The sequence below is a fragment of the Miniopterus natalensis genome, chromosome 10 (assembly GCF_054644295.1).
Source record: "Miniopterus natalensis isolate mMinNat1 chromosome 10, mMinNat1.hap1, whole genome shotgun sequence".
Lineage (NCBI taxonomy): Eukaryota > Metazoa > Chordata > Mammalia > Chiroptera > Miniopteridae > Miniopterus > Miniopterus natalensis.
Genome location: NC_142090.1, coordinates 47,345,969 through 47,365,020, shown reverse-complemented (window position 1 = coordinate 47,365,020; position 19,052 = coordinate 47,345,969). Strand labels below are relative to the sequence as shown.

The 19,052-nt window shown below is 32.1% G+C and overlaps 1 protein-coding gene across 2 annotated transcripts in view; it reads right to left on the bottom strand.

The window, feature by feature from the left end:
- Positions 1-726: 726 nt before the first annotated feature.
- The window catches only part of PHTF2 (putative homeodomain transcription factor 2), a 131,076-nt gene continuing 112,750 nt past the window's right edge, over positions 727-19,052 (bottom strand). For both annotated transcript variants that reach the window (XM_016219584.2, XM_016219585.2), the window contains 8 exons: positions 16,594-16,722; positions 14,897-15,169; positions 14,543-14,674; positions 12,263-12,349; positions 7,039-7,194; positions 6,562-6,657; positions 4,085-4,210; positions 727-3,417 (listed from right to left, as the gene is read on the bottom strand). In XM_016219584.2, the coding sequence (XP_016075070.1) occupies positions 3,397-3,417; positions 4,085-4,210; positions 6,562-6,657; positions 7,039-7,194; positions 12,263-12,349; positions 14,543-14,674; positions 14,897-15,169; positions 16,594-16,722 (1,020 nt within the window). In that variant the 3' untranslated portion in view covers positions 727-3,396. The remainder of the gene's footprint in view (positions 3,418-4,084; positions 4,211-6,561; positions 6,658-7,038; positions 7,195-12,262; positions 12,350-14,542; positions 14,675-14,896; positions 15,170-16,593; positions 16,723-19,052) is intronic.

Below are 19,052 nucleotides of genomic sequence, written 5' to 3'. Positions count from 1 at the left end.
ATACAGTGTGAATACAATTAAAATCTCATGGAATTCACATTCTATAAAATTACTAATCTTAAAACAGTAATTCTCAATGTGGTGAGGAGCAACAGGTAAGACAAATTGCTTGGGGTATATTTTTACTGCCTCCTCGATTTGCAGTCTACTACAGAGGAAGCACACACTGTGGGGAGTCAGTGCTATTGATAAACATTTTTGGTATCCTTCATTCAAACTTGGCAGAAAAAAGGTTAAGAACTAGTGTTCTAAGTGATATAGCAAATCAAAGAGGAGTCAATCATATTGCTCTAGCTTGAAATCTGAAGGGAGACATAAAAGGAGTCAATTCTAAGCTTAAAGTAAGTTTGAAAATGCACTATAATTAAAAGTCCCTGATTAATTTAAGTTCTATAAACACTTGTACCAATCATAATGCTTACCCATCTTATTGTTGCCATGATCTCTTATGCTGCATTCATGTGGAAAAATTGTTTGATTAAAAACACCACTATCTGCTCTGGCCAGTGTGGCTCCGTTGGTTGGGCATCATCTTGTGTACCAAAAGGTTGCCAGTCAGAACACATGCCCAGTCTGCAAGCTCGATCCCTAGCAGGGGATGAGTAGGAGGCAGTGATTGGTAGGCATTGCCCTTTCACATTGATGTTTCTCTTTCCCTCTCCCTTCCTCTCTCTAAAAAAATCAATAAAAATTCTAAAAAAATAAAAAATAAATAAAACACCACTATCCTTCTGACAAAGAGTTTTAATATCCCAGTGTTCTGTATTTAAATACAAACATGCGAACAAACATTAATGATGTCAAATCATTAATAATAGGCCTGTGTATGTATTATGTTTTCATGTTCTGAGAATCATAACAAAATCTGAAATGTTGGGAAGTTTTAAAAAATTTATTTCCACTCCCCTCAAATCTAAAATCTATAACTAAAGCTTATGCTATAGTCGTACAAAATTATCATAGAAATGTACATGATTTGAAAAAGATTTTCAAAAATGCCACCTCCAGTTTAACTCTGTCAGTCATACAATGTTTTATTTTAAGCTTGCTGTTCAAACTTTCAAATACAACATATGTGGCAAAGAAATAGTTAACACACAACATCTGCCACAATTCTATCTTTGAACTACCTTTTCTGTATTACGTGATATGTTACAATTTCAATTTCTTACATTCATGGTGTTCTTAAAGGCAGCAATGTCAATTTTTCTGCTTTGAAAACAGTTCCATTAATGTTCTGAAATTGCTTAAAATGACTTTTTCCCTTTAGTATTTCACTGTAGCTCACATTAGTGAAACAACTCAACATATTATTAATAAGTTGTTGAGAGGTATATGGTACTCAATAAGTCAACTCCCAACTCCAAGTTAAAATGAACTTCAATCCAAAACAAGCATTTTCCTAAATCAGTATACTCAGCTACTTTTCTCAAAAATATTTCCATTCTGAAATAAGTTTTTTTGTGAGATACAATAGTTTCCTCTTTCATTCTTAACAGAACTCATGCTGTACTTTTTTTCTCAAAATATATTTGACATATTCTGTGCAAAATGTTAAGTTCTGAATAGCTTTGTACCTTATTTTGAAAAAGTTTATAAAATATAATTCCTGAAAACAACCTTAACATTAGACAATAGAGGAGGAAGAAACGTATCAGACAAAGCCTAATTTTTCACATGAGAAAATAAGTATGTTCTTAAAGCTCCAGTAATACATTCCTTGAAAAAACTCAGAATGCACTTTGGTCATTATTAAACATAGGCAAATAAAACACAATGCTTTTGTTGTTTTTTACAGAAAGAAAATATACAACGGCTGAATTGAGGCTGATCAAAGGAATGGTAGGAGCAAAGTGATATCATGACATGGCTCTGTTCTCTACGCATTCCTGATTTTAAGATTATGATATAGGGATTAAAACTGCACCAAATAAATCATTTACAATTAATTATTTTAAATTCCCTAAAATGTTTTTAAAAATGTGAAGATATTCAACATGATACACTTTGCACCAAGAAAATTCTAGGTTGTTTCAAATAAATTATTTTAAAAACTAGATGTCCAGTTTTAAAAAAATTGCAAATACATTTCATGTTTCAATTATTTCCTAAAATATTCTTGATTGTACAAATATAAGAACTTAAAATCAAGGCCCAATAAGATACCATCATATTTGCCCTATTACCTAAGGTGCCAACACAATAAGTTCTCATTTGGACACTTGGCAAATTATGTGGGGGGGTGGGTTTGGGGGTTGGTGTGGTGGGTTAACCTTCCAGGTTAAAAACATCTAAAATAGCCCTTATATAATTGGGTGGTGATGGGGGTAGGGAGAGGAGGAAGAGATACTAGATTAAGTTTAGAAGACAATTTATAAGCTGAAGCTGTCTTTTCTGAAAATTTAGGTATACAGTACTTTTATAATTATCAATCAGAGAAATGTATCATTGGTTCTTAAGTTGTCATTTAAGTGTGGTATGAATAGCATACACTACAGTGTACCATGGGGAGAAAATTATTTTACTTAAGTAAACATAATGTACTTTAGTAATATCAATAGGCACTTCACTTGTGAGATGAGTAGATACCTCACTCAAAAGGATACCATATCATGCCCTAGTACACTATAACATATCCCATATAAAGATATGCATTAAAAGTAACAATTTTAAAAAGTGCACATTTTGAGCATGCACAGTTAGAGCTGTGCAAACAGCCCAGTGTTTCAAATAAATACAATTATTACTAGTAAATTTTTATCAAAATATCTTACAGTATGGTAACCATTTACAATTATTGCTCTATTAAGAGTTTTATCATCAAAGAGCACTTTGTTGACCTGCTACGTAATACTATATATATTAATACTGAAGGGTGCTTAACTGCAGCTTAATTAGTTTAGATCCTGGCATTGTTCCAAAATAATTCAAGAGAAACCCTGACTGGATCTTGATTTACTGAAGAAAATGCTTAATGGGTTTAGCTGAGTCCACTGCAATATTTCAAAGTTTAAGAAGTTTTCCTCAAGTAAGGCAAGTTCACGGCATTGATAGAGAAACAGTGCTGAGCAATGGCTTCTATTCTCACAATTTGCTGTTTTGTCAATTATTTATGAGCAATTACCAGGATCTCAAGTATCTGGATATCAGTTTTATCACCCTTTTCATCAACAATTAAGTACACGTCAATGCTAAAAATAAAATATAAAGACTGGAGTAAAAGTTAAAAAAACAGTGAACACGTAAAATAAATATAAGAATTGCACAAAACAGTGTGATGTAAACACTTCAATTTCCCAGCTGAAACTCCTGAAGCAGAGTCAGTGACTGCTTTCAGGCAGCTTAGTTGGTACTCTTATTCTGGAAAAGAGGCTACATCTTCTTTCCTCTGAATTGTCATGATTTGATCTTCCATAGCTAGTGAAAAAATCAGAAGTAGTGACCATTAGAGCCAGTTTTAATATCACAACTTATTAAATTATATCACATAATACTATTTTTATCTAAATTTCATTCATAAACAAGTATTCGTTCTACTTTTTAAAACTCCTTTATCTTTTTATTTTCAAGAAGAATTCACCTTAAACAAGTAAAGGGAAAATCAGATTTCTCTTGCTTTCTTTTATAGGTAAGTGTCAATACACATATACAACTAGTTTAAGCTGAACAGTCTACACTTTATTCACGAACAGCTGAACGTATGTTCGAGGACGTACACATTGCTATATAGATAAATAATATAACTTTTGGCCAAAGAAAAAAAATAGGGCTCTTCTTTTTCTTTTTTTAATCACCTAAATTAGATTCAGATTATATGAGTAAAAATAAATACCTACACTTATTTCACAAAGTCCTATTTGTAATGAATACTGTTCCAAATTATGAGTTCCAACACTATTATAAATCAAGAATATTTATCATTCTTTGAAATTCAATGTGAAATTATTTTCACTAATTGTATACAATATTATCAAAATGATTCCATTACTGTGCACCTGAGATCTCAAAAGAGTGAGAGGGTAAAGAAATGTTACAAAAATGTAACAGGGCACTAAGTAATAAAAAAATACCTGTAAGTTCTTACCTTTAAATTAAATCCAAGCAAGTCACTGATAACACCAGAAACGGCTGACAGAATGACAACCTGGGTGATGTTATAAAGCAGCGGATTCATTGTAAGCCCATATAACCTAAAGGGACTGTCCAACTCCTAGAAGAAGAAAAATCATGAGCCCAGATTCATTAAGAAATATCAGTTAAACTAATTCAGGGAAATATATAATGAGGATTTAAAAAAAAAAACTGTTTTGAAAAACAGTTATAAGTTACGGATAGTTTTAGAAAAGATAAACACCCGAAATAAATAAATATACTTTAAGGTGTGTGTTTTTTTCCTGTTTGTTTTGTTTTTTTAAGGAGAAAGTGACTTCCTTTAAAAGAACTCTGTAACTAATTGATGGTTGCCAGATGGGAAGGGGGTTGGAGAGGATGGGTGAAAAGTGAAGATTGATTAAGAAGTACAAATTGGCAGTTACAAATAGTCACAGGGTGAAAAGTACAGCACAAGATATACAGTCAATAATATTGTAATAACTGTGTATTGTGTGAAGTGGGTACTAGATTTATCAGGGCATCACCTTGTAAGTTACATAAATGTCTAACCATTTATGCATACACCTAAAACTAATATAATATTGAATGTCAACTATAATTGAAAAATAAAATAACTATATAATCTAAATTTGAAGCTCTAACTTCTATCCCAAATTAATGACTAGAAAAATATTGGTCCAGTAGCTATAAGGTTTGAGAACACTTTTTAGTATAATAATATAAACCTAGTATCTTTTTGCAGGATTATAAATGTAACTAGTCAATATTCTGCCAATATTAATACACACATAAAAACTCCCCTTTAAGACAATTAATTTTCAAATACATGAATTAATTAATTAATTGACTGATTCAAACATTTAACGTCCCAGGCCCTGTGCTAGGCTCTAGGAAGTTAAGATTCAGTTCCTGTGCTAAAGGACCTTATAGTCTAATAGACCTGCAAATATATAATTCAACTATAGAGTCCCACAAAAGAGGTATATAGAAAAGGCAGTGGGCCATAGAGGAAGGTACTCCTGAAACTTAGTGGGTAGGGAGAGCAGGTATTCCATCAAGACATCCAACAACATGGCACCTCTGAATTGCTAGAGGTTGCTCAGCATTGTTAGAGCCCAAGTACAAAGGAAGAATTACTTCGAATTTATAAAACTGGCTACTTATGTAAGGGTCATTCTTTAGGCCGATTGTACTGACAGAATGGCACTGAAGGGATTTAATTAGGGGAGCGGCATATCAGATGTGCAAGTGAGAAAGATCACCAGGGCAGCGATGTGGAAGATGGATGAGAGCAGTGAGACCAAAAGCAGAAATACCTTAAGAGTTCAGTGTATCTAAAGCTTAAGAGAGATGATGAGGTCTGACTTAGGGTAGTATTGAGAGGGAAGAGGGGATGAATTGGAAGATATATGAGAGGCTGAATCAATGTGCCTGAGAGTGTCTTGGCTACAAACAATGAAAGAGAAGGAGCAATTTATGTTAAGTCCCAGGTTTCCAACTAAAAGACTGTATATGATAAAAAAGAATCACGCTTGTGTTGCATTTTAGTTATTTTTATATTTCTCTCTACTTTGAGATAGAAGCTGCTCTTAAATCTCATCTTTATAGCTTCCTCCTGTTCAGCATAGTGCCTACACTCTGAAGATACTCAATATGTATGTATCAAACAAACCCACCCTTCTCTTTTGAGCCTTTTCAGTGCCTAATATACTGTCAGGCACAGTCTACAGCAATTTAATACATTTTAGTTGAGTGAAGAATTAACCATAATACTGAGGCACGAGTAATTTTATACTATTTTCTGAACATTTATAAACTCTAAGAATATTTCATTTGTTGTAATAACTGAGAAGTTAAAAAATATTTTCCTTTTAAGAAAAACATTACTAACACTGCAATGCAGTGATAAAAATATTTTATCAAATTACCTCCAAAGAGGTATTATGAGATGAGATATACTGAAATTATATTCTTTTTGATTATTACCAAAAATGATTTGAAAATATAAATGTTTATTGGTAATATGTATTATAATGATTTACATACTACTACTTTTTAAGTTAACACAAGCCAAGCAGAAGACTGCTCTAAGAAATATAAAATGAAAAAATTTCCAAATGTAACATCAAATCTCCTTTTTTAAATCTATTTTAAGTTCTAGGAGGCAAAAATTTCCAAAGATGCCAATGTCTACAATATTCTAAACATTATTAAAAGTCTTGAAATTTTAAGTTATTAAAATTTCAAAATTAAATAATCTGGATTACTTTGTTTAGTGTTGCAATGAGAAGTAAAATGTAAATTGTGTGAATGTGCTCAAACATAACTTGGAAACAATGTGGATAATCATGAAAACCAAATACAAGGTAGGATCTACAAACAAAAGACTCAGATATAATGCCAGAGCAGCATATTCTACATTATATCCATTAAAAATTTTTTTTTTACCTTTAGCAGTTTAGTAGCCAGTTTTAAAACATTATTCACTATTGTCAGTTCCTCTTTTTTGTTAGGTTTCTTCTCCATTTTCAAGTATAGGTTTATCTTTTATCAAAAAAAGCAAACAAAAATACTTAAAATTTTAACAAATACTCATTTTTAAAAAAACCTGAAAGACATTCACTATAATATTAATGGTACTTCTCTGGTTATTGACACTATAGGTGATATTAATATTCTTCATACTTTACATTCTAAATTTCCTACAATAAACTTATTTTATAAGAAAATAATTTAAAAACATTTTCAAATATAATTAAAAGCTGCAACAAGTAAGGAACACTGAAGAAAGGCTTCAGGTTTTGCTTTATAACACAATGGTCCTAATCTAGGTTTCTCAAAAAACTTGAAAGTAAATGAAAGCATTTCAGTTTCATATGTATGCTGAAGACATTAACTTATAACATAATAAACATGTGTCCTCACCTGTTCAGTAAGTAATATTGAGGTATTGCTATATTTTTTACTTGTTTCTGATCCAAGGGTAACAAATCTTAGCAGAAAAAGTGTTAATGAGATGCACCAGATTACCAGCTCCCAATTGTAGTGACAATCAAGGAAGATCTCATGCACATGAAGCAACTAAAAGTGTTTGAAAAAGACAACATGAAGAAGCAATGTCAAACAATTTCTTAACAGAAAACAACATTTTACTTTATAGATTGACCATGAATATAGTATTGCATTTTAAAAACACTTCACATTTATTATGAAATATTTCAAGCACATAGAAGTATAATGTAATCAAAACCCATGGGGCCTCTACCATTTTTGTCAAATCTTAATATTTTGCAATACTTATTTCAGATTATTGAAAACTAAAAGATAAAAGAGTCAGCTGAAGCCCCGTCAAACTTATCCTTAATCATGATTCCATTTCTTCCCTATCCCCTCTGTAAGGGTAATAAATTTTGTGTTTATCTTTTTCATGCAGTTTATAGTTCAGCTACACATATATCTTTAAACTATATATTTTTATATATTTTTTTAAATTTATAAAAATGTTATATTGTCGACATCATTCTTCAGTTTGCTTTTTATTCCATTGAACTTTGGTTTCAAGTATTATCCATGTTGATACATGAAGCTCAAATTCATTCAAACTCCTATAAGGTATTACAGTGAAAGAATCAAGCACAATGTATTGGCCTCCTCTCTCCATTAACGTTTATTTTGTCTCCAATTTTCTGTATTACAAACAATGCTGTAATAAGCATTCTTTTATGCGTCTCTTTGTGCACAAATGTAAGGCTTTCTTTAGGAATTAATGTGTAGGAGTAAAATTGCTGGGTCCCTTGGATATTATTCACATATTCAACTTGATTAAGTATTATGAATTTGTCTCTGTAACAGTTGTCCCAATTTATACTCTCAGCAGTGTTATCAGTCTCCTTTGCCCCTGATTTTTGCCTACACTTGGTATTATCCAACTTTTTACTACCTGCTAATCTGATGGGTATAAATTGTTTTCTTATTGTTTTGATTTTACTTCTCCCAATTCTTAGGGAGGATAAGTATGTCTCCTATGCTTATTGATTACCAGGTTTCCTCTTCTGTAAGTTAATTTTTTCTATTGCACATTCACTTTTTCTATATTAGGTTGTGTGCTTTTCTTATTGATTTCTGAAGTAATTTATATATTCTGAATAACAATGCCATTTAAGTCACATACTTTGCCAATTTCCTTCCCCAGACTCCCATTTTGTCCTTATGGTGTCTTTTGTAGTACTTAAAACTTTAAGTGAGGGGTGAGGGAGAAGAATATGAGACTACATGAGTTAGGCAAAATTCTAAAATATTTGCTATTTTACAGAAGAAGTTTGCTGCTCTCTGGCTTATAGGGATAAATTGATTTTTTTAATGCTGACGTGACCATTTTTGTTGATCCTTTTTTTTTTAAAATCCTCACCCGAGGATACTTTTTTCCATTGCTTTTCAGAGAGTGGGAGAGAGAAACATCAATGTGAGAGGGACACATCGACTGGTCACCTCCTTCACGAGCTCCAACCGGGGCCGGTATCGAGCCTACAACCAAGGCATGTGCCCTTGGCCAGAATCAAACCCAGGGCCTTTCAGTCCTCGGGCTGACACTCTAACCACTGAGCAAACCAGCTAGGGCCGTTTTTGTTGATTTTGATCTTCTAAAAAATGTATCATATTTTATTTTGTCTATAAAGTCACTTGAAGTGCTATACAATCATTTAGTCTATGATTTGTTTTTTCCTTTTCAATCTTTATACAAGTCATTTCTTTTTCCTGTCTTTACTGGTTAATACCCTCTATCAAGTGGCAGAGAGGTTAAGTGTGCTATTTTTGTTTTTCAAATGAATACCTCTAAGATAATAAATGTTTATGTACAATGTTTGCTATAATTTTTGAAAGATATACTTTATCAGATTAAGAACAGTACTTTCCAGACACTGCATTATAAATCTCCAATAAAATTTACCAATTTGTTTTCTGCACCTATTGAGATTATCAGACACTTCTTTGTCCTTTAACCAACTAAAGGAGCACAAACTAGATTAATGGATTTTCTAAAGCTGAAAATTTTGCATTCCAGGAATAAACTATCTTGATCATGGCATATTTCTAGTTATTAAACTGCTGGTTCATCTTTCTAGTATTTTGCATCTAAGTTATTAATAAGAGAAACTAACTCATGGTTTCCCATTTTCATACTGTCTCTCTGGTATTGCTATCAAGGTCATATTAGCTGCATAAAATGAATTGGGGGAATATGCCATTTTTCTATTCTTTCGATATTTTGTATAGGATTAGGACTACCTGTCTACTTGAATATTTGGCAAAATTCACCTGTAAAACCACATTGGTCTAGAGGCTTTTTGTTGGTGGCAGATTTTTAAACTACTGAATCAATATTGCTTTATGGTTACAGATCTCAGTTTTTCAGTTACTTTTTGAGTCAGTCTTAATAAATTATGCATTTCTATTAAACTGTCCACCTAAGCTTTCAACTTTAATGACATAAAGTAACTTATACCGGTATTCTTTTTTAAAAATCCTCAACTGTGCCAGTATTTCACAGTTTAATACTGTGCTTTTTATTTTTAAACATGTTATTTATGTTTTAAAATTTCCAAATGTATGAGGTTTTTTGTTGCCGTTACTGTTTTCTAACTGCATTACAGCTATATCAGTGGCCCATACAGTATCAGTTGAAAATTACTGTGACCTAGAACATGGAAAAGTTATAGCTGTCCTTATGCCTGAAAAGAGTACATATTCTCCAATTTTAGAATAACATTTTGACTATCTTGTTTAGATACATATCTTCATTATATTTTTTTGTCTGCTTAACCTAGCAATTACTAAAAGAAATGTGTTCAAACCTCCAAATGTGGTATTTTGTCAATTTCTTACTATAGTGCTACTGATTTTGGTTATATATAGATATATTTAGTTATATGATCACATGCATACAAATTGGTCTTCTTGATGAATTATTCTTTTAATTTTTGTCAGGCTTCTTGGATTACAGTCTATTTCATTTGATATTAATGAAAGTTTACCAGCTTCCTCTTGGCTAGTGTTTGCCTACAGTAACTTTTTCTATTCTTTTACATTCAAAACCTTTCAATATTATTGTTTCATGTGTCTTTTGTTGCTAGCAATGAATAGATTTTATGTTTATAAAAGACAGAAGAATTATAAGATGCACTTCAGGAACATGGAAATTAAACCCTGAAGACAGATGCAATTAGAAATTTTCAGGACAGAAATCAGTCTTTTTCTTTTGGTTGCTTTTAAGATTTTGTTTTCAGTGTTCTGCAGTTTCTTTACAACGTGTCAAAGTGTGGTGAAAATTAATGTCTTTCATCAATTCAGAAAAACTCATAGCCATTCTCTCTCCAAATATTGCTCTCCCTCTTCTTTCCATCTGCAATTCCTGTTAGATGTATGTTGGATCTCCCATCTGTCTCAATTCCCTTTTCATATTTCAATCTCTTTATCACTGTCTTATATTCGGGGTAATTTTTTCCCTTCTCCCAGCTCACCATCTTTAGCTGTTTTTAATCTGCTATTTTTTCTGCTTGTTATGTTTTTAATATCAATGCCAAATTTTTTACTTCTCTGAATTATTGTTTGGTTCTCTTTCAAAATTTTTTTTTTTTTATAGTGTTACCTATCTTTAATCATTTTAAACAGGCTAACCTTATAGTTTCCATCTGATCATTCTATTATTTGAAGTAGCTGGAGATCTATTCCTGCTGTTTATTGATCTGTTGACACACTCATACTGTATTGTTTCATGTGTTTTGAAACCTAAAGAGGCTTTATCTGTGAAAATCTTTTGAGTCCTAGGATGAAGTCATATACCCCAGAACAATCTTGGTTTTGCTTCCACTAGGTATCGAAGAGCCTAGGGCAACTTTTCATATTAATTTAACACAGGGGTTACAGGACAAGACCTATAATGTGCGTTTTAACCCTGAACCTGTAATAAGTGCATACCTACAGTTCTTAGGAGAGACTTTCCCCCACTTCCTTGCCAGAGTCCAGGCAGAGTCAGAGACAAGATTCCTTATCATCTTCCTGTGCTGGTGGGCAGACTGCTTTTCTTATTCCACCTTTTCATGGAGACTACAGGCCTGTGAGGGTTCTGGCTTTATGTGTAAGCATGTATAAGAATGTATGCATGCAGGTTGAGGCCTCATCTTCTGTCTTCATGTGGGCATAAAATCTCAAGTCTTTAGGATACTAAGATTGAAAATGTACCTTACTTTCTTATCCTAGGGCTGCTATGCATTAACACATATACTTAATTGCTCTGTTTTTCAGTTTTATCTTCATTTTGGTTCCTACTGTCTTATAAGCTCTCACACACACACATACACACACACACACACTATATATATATATATATATATATATAAATAAAGCTGGGTTTTATTTTTCCAGGACTGTATGATATTTTAAAGCAGAAGAATTTTTAGGTAATCTAGTAATGTCATATTACTTGAAGTGGAAGTTTAAATTTTATAGCACAAACTATAGGTCATGGTTCGAGTCCCAGTCAGGGAACATGCCTGGGTTGCAGGCTTGATCCCCAGTAGGGGGCAGGCAGGAGGCAGCTGATCAATGACTCTCTCACATTGATGTTTCTCTCTCTCTCCCTCTCCCTTCCTCTCTCTGAAATCAATAAAAAACATATTAAATCCTGAGATACTTCTGTGTTTCCTGACTAATCTTGGTCAATGAGAATTATTTTACAGAGAATGAGGCAGTCAAGTCACAGTGACAACTCAGATATAAAATAATTAATATTAAATGTGAATAAAGCAGAGATCCATAGAAAACTGTATGAAACAACTTATAACTATAGTCATTCATAAGTTTGCTTTGGGAAATAAAGATAACCAGGTGAATTACAGACAAAAACTAATTATTATATGTCCAATCAATAGACATCTGAGAATATGCTATCCACTAGTGTGGCACAGAGATGAATAAGATGCATTTATTTATTCTACTGAAAAAAATAATAAACTGCAAAAAGCCAATTTCAAAATTGTGTGACTCGTTTTACTTATATTATTACTTTGTATTGTTTATTATTAGGAAACCTTTGAAGCTGAATATTTATAGCTCTGATTATATAATATCTATACACAACAAGTTAACTCACCTGGGCACAACAGATAAATACAACTGAGATAGTCAACAAGAAAGCAGAGGAAACTATTACATCAACTGATCGTTGAGGACCTCGACGCTGGCGGAAAAAAGGGAAAACACTTTTAAATATATTTACTAATTAGCAGCCAATTCCATGCTTTCAGTTAAGGTGCTATCCATAACTACAGGTTAATCATAACTTACAATAATGAAAATATACCTAATTTGTTATATGAATTTTAATTTTAAAGTGTTACTATTTCCTGAGGATTTGCAACACAGTGAAAATGGTGAATATATAGCCTAGAATTCTTAGCATAATTTCCAAATATTTCATTTTTTCAAACACAAGTTATTCATTCAACAAATGTTTCTTAATCACCTACTCAGAATGAAGTACTGTGCTAGGTGGTGGAAATACAGCAGAGAACAAAACAAACACAGACCCCACCTTCACAGGAACTAATAGGGCGTCAGACATCAATCTCATAAGCACAGATATATGTGATAAGTTGTGATGAGTGCTATGTAGGAAAAGTATAGAATGCTTTGAAAAAATTGGTAGGGAGTTTGATATAAATATCGCTTCCTTAGAGAGATCTTTCCAGGCTCACACTCCTAACTCCCAATGTAAGATTGTATGGGTCTGGGATGACCTCCCTAAGAAAGTGATATTTATACCAATCTAAGGTGCAGGGAGGATAAGAAGGCACATGGCAATGTTCTTGGCAGAAGGAAGAGTACATGTAAGAACACAGAACAGGAAAGACCATAGTGCATTCAAAGAACAGAAGCAGTCTAGTGTGGCTGGAATGTAGGAAGAAAAGTGTTTAAATATTAGACAAGAAAGACAGGCTTTTGGCAAGAGCTGGGTCATGAAGGGCATCATAAGCCCTGTTAGATTTTGTTCTTTATCCTAAGAGCAATGAAGGTCCTCTAAAAAGTTTTAAGAATTATATGATCAAATCTACATTTAAAAAAGATCTCTGGTGGTAGACTGAAGGAAGTGTTAGAAGGAGGAAATCTGACTGCTGGAAGGCTAGTTAGAGGCAACTGCAGTAGCGCAAACTGGTTTCAATTAAGGTAGTGGAGATAGAAACAAATATAAGTAAATGAATTCAATATATATTTTGGAAGCAAAGGGTGGAAATTGGTGATAAACTGGATGTTGGTAATGCAAGAGAAAGAAGTAAATTCCAAGGATAATTTATAGGTCTGCGGTTAAATGTCACTAAAGTTTAAGCTCATAAGAGTAGGGAATTTCATCTCATGGATAGTGGATGGACATGGTTAGTATTAAATAAGTGTTTATTGAATAAAGTAATTCATGTACAAAAGAATGCAATACCTACGTAGGGTTGATAAAGGGAAATGTGGGGTGGCTTCTTGCTAAGTCATATTCATCCCTCCATACAACAGAAATGTCACAGTGAGAAAAAATAATCTACCCCAATTTGTAGCATTTCCCAATGGAGACTTAGTTGAATTTAACAAGTTAAATAAGCAGAATAATGAATATTTTAAATAGAAGGCTAGACAAATAGTGCAAAATTCTTTTCATTTCTTTCATTGTTACTTCAAAATAAAAAGTGTTAAAGATCTAGCTATGTTAGAGGATATTTGGTGTTTGGGTCAACTCTGTACATAATAAAATTCATTGCTACTCAATGCAATAAATAAATAATACTCAGAAGTGTTTTCCTAAAATTAATTCAGATATTTCCCATTTCTTCCTGAGTTGTGTTTTTTAAATCTACTTCCATAATTAGAAACGTTATTTTAAAAGATTAAAGAAAAGAACAGCATGAAAAGAATGGTTTAGAATTGCAAGCTAGTATTTTTAAATAGTAATAGGCCACTTCATTGAGGTGACTCTGATTACAAATTATTTTTGAGAAATTCTTTTCTAAGCAGTGGGCTCCCTCTGCTGGCTTGTGATAACCATTCTAGACAGAAACAAAACCTTTAATCTAGCTTTTGAATGAGTAGATGTTGGTGAGATTTATGAACAAAGATAAATTTAGAACAACCTAACCTTGAATCATCTACCTCAAATGCATTTAAGCCTTCTGGTGTTTTAGTAGAACCAGTTAAACATTTATTTTGAACCAGTTAAACATTTATTTTGGAGTTCTGCATATGGAGCATAAAGAACACGGAGTACGGCCACACAGCACTACGTGAGTACATACGTGAATACACATCTAGACATACCTACATATTGACAAAGAAAGGGGAACTCTGAGAGGGAGCCAGCACATTAAGAGTACTTTTATCACTAGCATTCTACCTTAAGATAGGACCGAAGAGAGAGCCACATTTTTATATTTTGTACTTTCTTCAACCTGAAATGAGGAACCTCAGATTTTCGAGCCCTCCTTGCCGATGTTAAATGTCCAAAGAGTTTTGCAAAAAGTAAGCGCTAAAAAAGATAAAGATAAGGATTAATTTTCAAGTAGATTACCATAGAAAAACAAAAATCAACAAAATATGGATTGTTATGATTTAGTTAAGTGCTACAAAACCAAAACAAGAAAAGAATTAGCAGCTCAGGGTGATTTAATGAAATGCTAAAATACTTCAGGAATACTTCGATTAGGGAAAGGATGAAGTGTTCTCTACTCAGAAGTCTGTTTATACTCACCTGTTTATAAGTTCTTTCTGCGACACAGAGCAAAAAAAAGAAAATCCACACAAGAGACACACGAACCACAAAACTTATAATAACCATACAAAGAACTATGACATCTTCATTAGAACCAAATGCAATCGCGGAAAGTTCTGAAGCTGAATGTGTTGTGAGTTGTTCCAAGTCTGTAGCTTGGGAGAGTCGGAAAACAAATGGAGTTAAACCCAGGATTAAAGAGATTGCATTTCCAAAAATCTGGTATCCTATTCCTGGTATATGGCTATTCACCTTTATAGAGAGAAAAGAAAAAAGAAAAAAAGACTTACACAAATTTCACCTACAATAAAATGAACTATTAAGTAAAATTTTATTTATAGCAATATGAAATCAGTCTGTTAAAATATATTAATTTTAATACATGAATAATAATATTTAAATGTACTCAAAGTTTAAGAGCCTATTATGTGTAAAAAGTAAGCCATTATTTCTTCAGTTTTCAAAAACAGTTCATTATCAGATCTCTAATTCACTAATAGATGCAAAACAGATGAACTATCTTGGTCTTACCGAGATCTTGAAAAAAATTCTATGTATCTCATTATTTCAAAAGTTAGAAATACTCACAAATACTGCAATATTAAAAAGAATGAGATCTCACATCCACTTAAATTTAGTTCATTAAAGAAAATGTCTAGAATTATACTTATTTATTTAATAAATTTATAATTTGTATTTTCTTCAAAGAGCTCAATATGGACGTCTCCATAAATTCTAAAACCATTATAGAAGAGAAAAAATGTTAGGGGGGGGAAACAATTAAATAAGAGAAGGGAAAGAAGGTAGGGTTATTATTAAAAAGGAAACTAAAAATTAAATAATGGGAAAATATAAAAATGGTAGAACGAGGAGAAACCTTAAATATAATCTAACTAACTTTTATCATTCTACACATTATGTAAACAATCTGCTAGTTCACAGATAGTTAAGATGTAGAGCACCAGAGACTCCTTGCCAATAGCTTTTCATTGCTCACACTGAGATATGAAAGAGGAAGTAGATCAATTTCTATACTGTTACTTTAATTCCTGTCCTACATAAAGTGTGTACAACAGTTCTAGCATAACAATGCACAAGAAATTTAGAACTGCAAGTTACATCATGACTAGCCATCCAGAGGAATCAGGTAAAAATTAAAAAGTAGCAATGATCTGATTAAAAAATGTAACGGAAACTGAAGTTAAAATCCACGGTATTTATACTCTGTTTCCAACTACTCAAGATGTTTACCTCTAGCTGCATTACTTCTATACATTTAACTAGGCAAGCAAGTATCAATACAAATTTTCTTGTTTGAATTTTTTAAAGTTCTGGGTACTAATAAACAAATGAGCCAGGAGGGATAAAGAAAAATAAATCTTCATCAAAACTTGTATATATCTAGCAGCTCCTCAACTTGATCCACTGAAAGCAAAAGAAAGAATAACATAAAAGAAGAAAATTTTAGATTGTATCTATTCTTGGTTGTAAGACTAAAAACAATAAAAGATGAGAGTGGTTTGCTGACAAATCACTGTTTAAATCAATGCGAAAGGCAAATACAAGTAACTTTTTTTCAGGTTGAAAAATGAGGTGAGTAGGTTATAAACATAACATTCCAGTAAGTATTTAATATATTAATAATCACTGTTTTATCCGTGAACTGAAAAACTCACTCTGTTCATTATCATTCCACTGATTTCAAGCACAGACATGTCTGCTTTCTTACAGTCATTGCCTTCCCATACTATAGCACTTATTTTTTCTAATCCCGGGTGGGAACTGTGGAGCCAGGGCAAATGACTCTATAAAAAAATAAATAGAAATTGGTGAATACGTTTATCTTATTTCCTAAATAAAACATACACATACACACACACACACAATTTTAACTACATTAAAAAACAGAAATAGGTGAATGCATTTATATTTTAGAAATAGAACATACCTGTGTGCTTAGTTATATCTATATTTATAAACACAGAATGTCAGTGACACTAAAATTCTATCTTAAAATTAGCATATACATTAAACAGATGGCATAAGATATTACAGTTATAAAAATGTATATGTTAAGAACTTCCTAAAACAGATATTAGGTGATATATTGTTCAAAAATACTCTAAAGTATGTCAGCAAAAGCACTTAGCTGTCGATCTGTCTGTACAGCTAGTAATATACTAATGTTCAAAGACAAACTGATATCACATTGTTCATATTACTAACTGTCCAACTTATAATCATTCAATACAAAAAAATGACAGCTGAGATTTGAACCTCTTGAAAGACTAAACAGTGATACAATCTCATCCTGAAAGAGACTCTTCCTCACACACCTACCCTTAATACTTGACTTACTTTTCCTGATATTTTAATCTGGCACTATTCCAAAGGATCAATTTAAGTTTCTTTTCCTCAGAGCAAAAATTGTAAACTGAAGCACAAATAACTAGAATTACTTTCCCAAGTAATATAAAGTATTTCTTAATGTTTTAAGAAATAAAAAAAAAAAAGGTAAAAAGAAAAATTAAAAGCTTTAATGCAAAGAATCAGAGGGTAATGTTTGTTTTAGATCTATAATTAAAGGACTAAAATTTCAAAATAGGATAGTTGGGGGTTAATGATAGCAACAAAATTAATGAAACTAATTTTTATTTAGCAGATAGTGATAGGAGAAATAACACTGAGATTAGACCCAGAATGGGATGAATTTGTTGACATTATAGTACTTCTAACTTATTTTTATAACATATTTCATTAAAATAACTTCTAACAATGAACAGAATAATCTACTCTAGTTATAGTTATTATTTGGAGGACAAAATATAATTAAAATAGGATAAAGATATGCTTCTGTAAATTTAAGGAATATATTTCCCTCTAGGGGGAGTAAAGTGGCATTGATTCATTTTGATTAAAGGTATAAAACAGTATTTCAACAGTACGTAAGAAAACATAAGGGAAATTATTATTATTCTGCCTCACACATTAATTTTCTTTATGTAAAGCTATATATACCATGTTTACTATAAACAACATAAAAGCTGATGAATAATTACAAGCAAACCATAATGCCTGTAGTCATGCTATTGACAAAGCTTTTACATGTAGTTATTTGACTATCAAGAGGTTTCCTCTAAAAATTTATCTTTCCCAAATACATAGTATTTTAATATACATTAACCTTCATAATATATATTTTACTACTGGAGAACCTTAAGGGCTATGAGATACTGGTAATTAACCACTTTTCTCAAATGATGTTCCATAATTTATCTGCAAACAAAATATTCTTATTTGGGGTAAAAATAATTTGCACCAAAATATGTATCAAATTTTCCTTGGAAGCTTAATAATTATGAAACATAAACTAAAAAGCTAGGAACAAATGCAAGAAGCTGAATGGAAAGTGTTAAGCCTGAGAAGCAATAGATTGCAACCACTGACACTCAGGTGTGTGTTTTTTTTAAACTCTTAGTCTGTAATAGTGAATTAAAGGTTTTCCAATTACATGAAGCAAGGCCTATCAATACCAAGAAGGTCCATCTACAGAGAGAAATAGAAATCAAGAAGTTCTTCATTCTCCTTCCGAAAGTACTCATTTTGCCCACCTACCTTCCCAGTTACTCTAACTAGATTTGTTATTATTTTCCTATTTCTAGAAAGCCAAAAGGCAAAAGAGAAGAGAGTTAATGAAAAAGCCCTATACCTGTGTATATGTTTGTCAAATGCATATATTCTAAAAAACAGTCTTGTTGAAACATGCACTGCCTAAATGTATGGAGAGCAGCATACATAAAACATTTTAAAAAAAAGGCTCAGGGAAAACACTGAAGCAAATAATTTCATTTTATAATTATATCACACAGAGTCCTCTCTGTATACTTTTCAAACTAAAATCTGGAACTCCTTTAACGACTGCTTTTTATCCTCACTCTAGATCTTAACTGCTTTGCTTCTTGTTCATTCAAAATTGCCTGACAACCATAAAACTTAAACAGTGGCAGGTTTTATTTCAAATAAATTCACCATGACAACTGCTTTACTGGAGTTTCCACCTGTGGGAACTGTATCCATTAAAATCTGGCTTTCCCCACTAAAAGATGAATTTCACTTGAATATGGTTTTATATTTT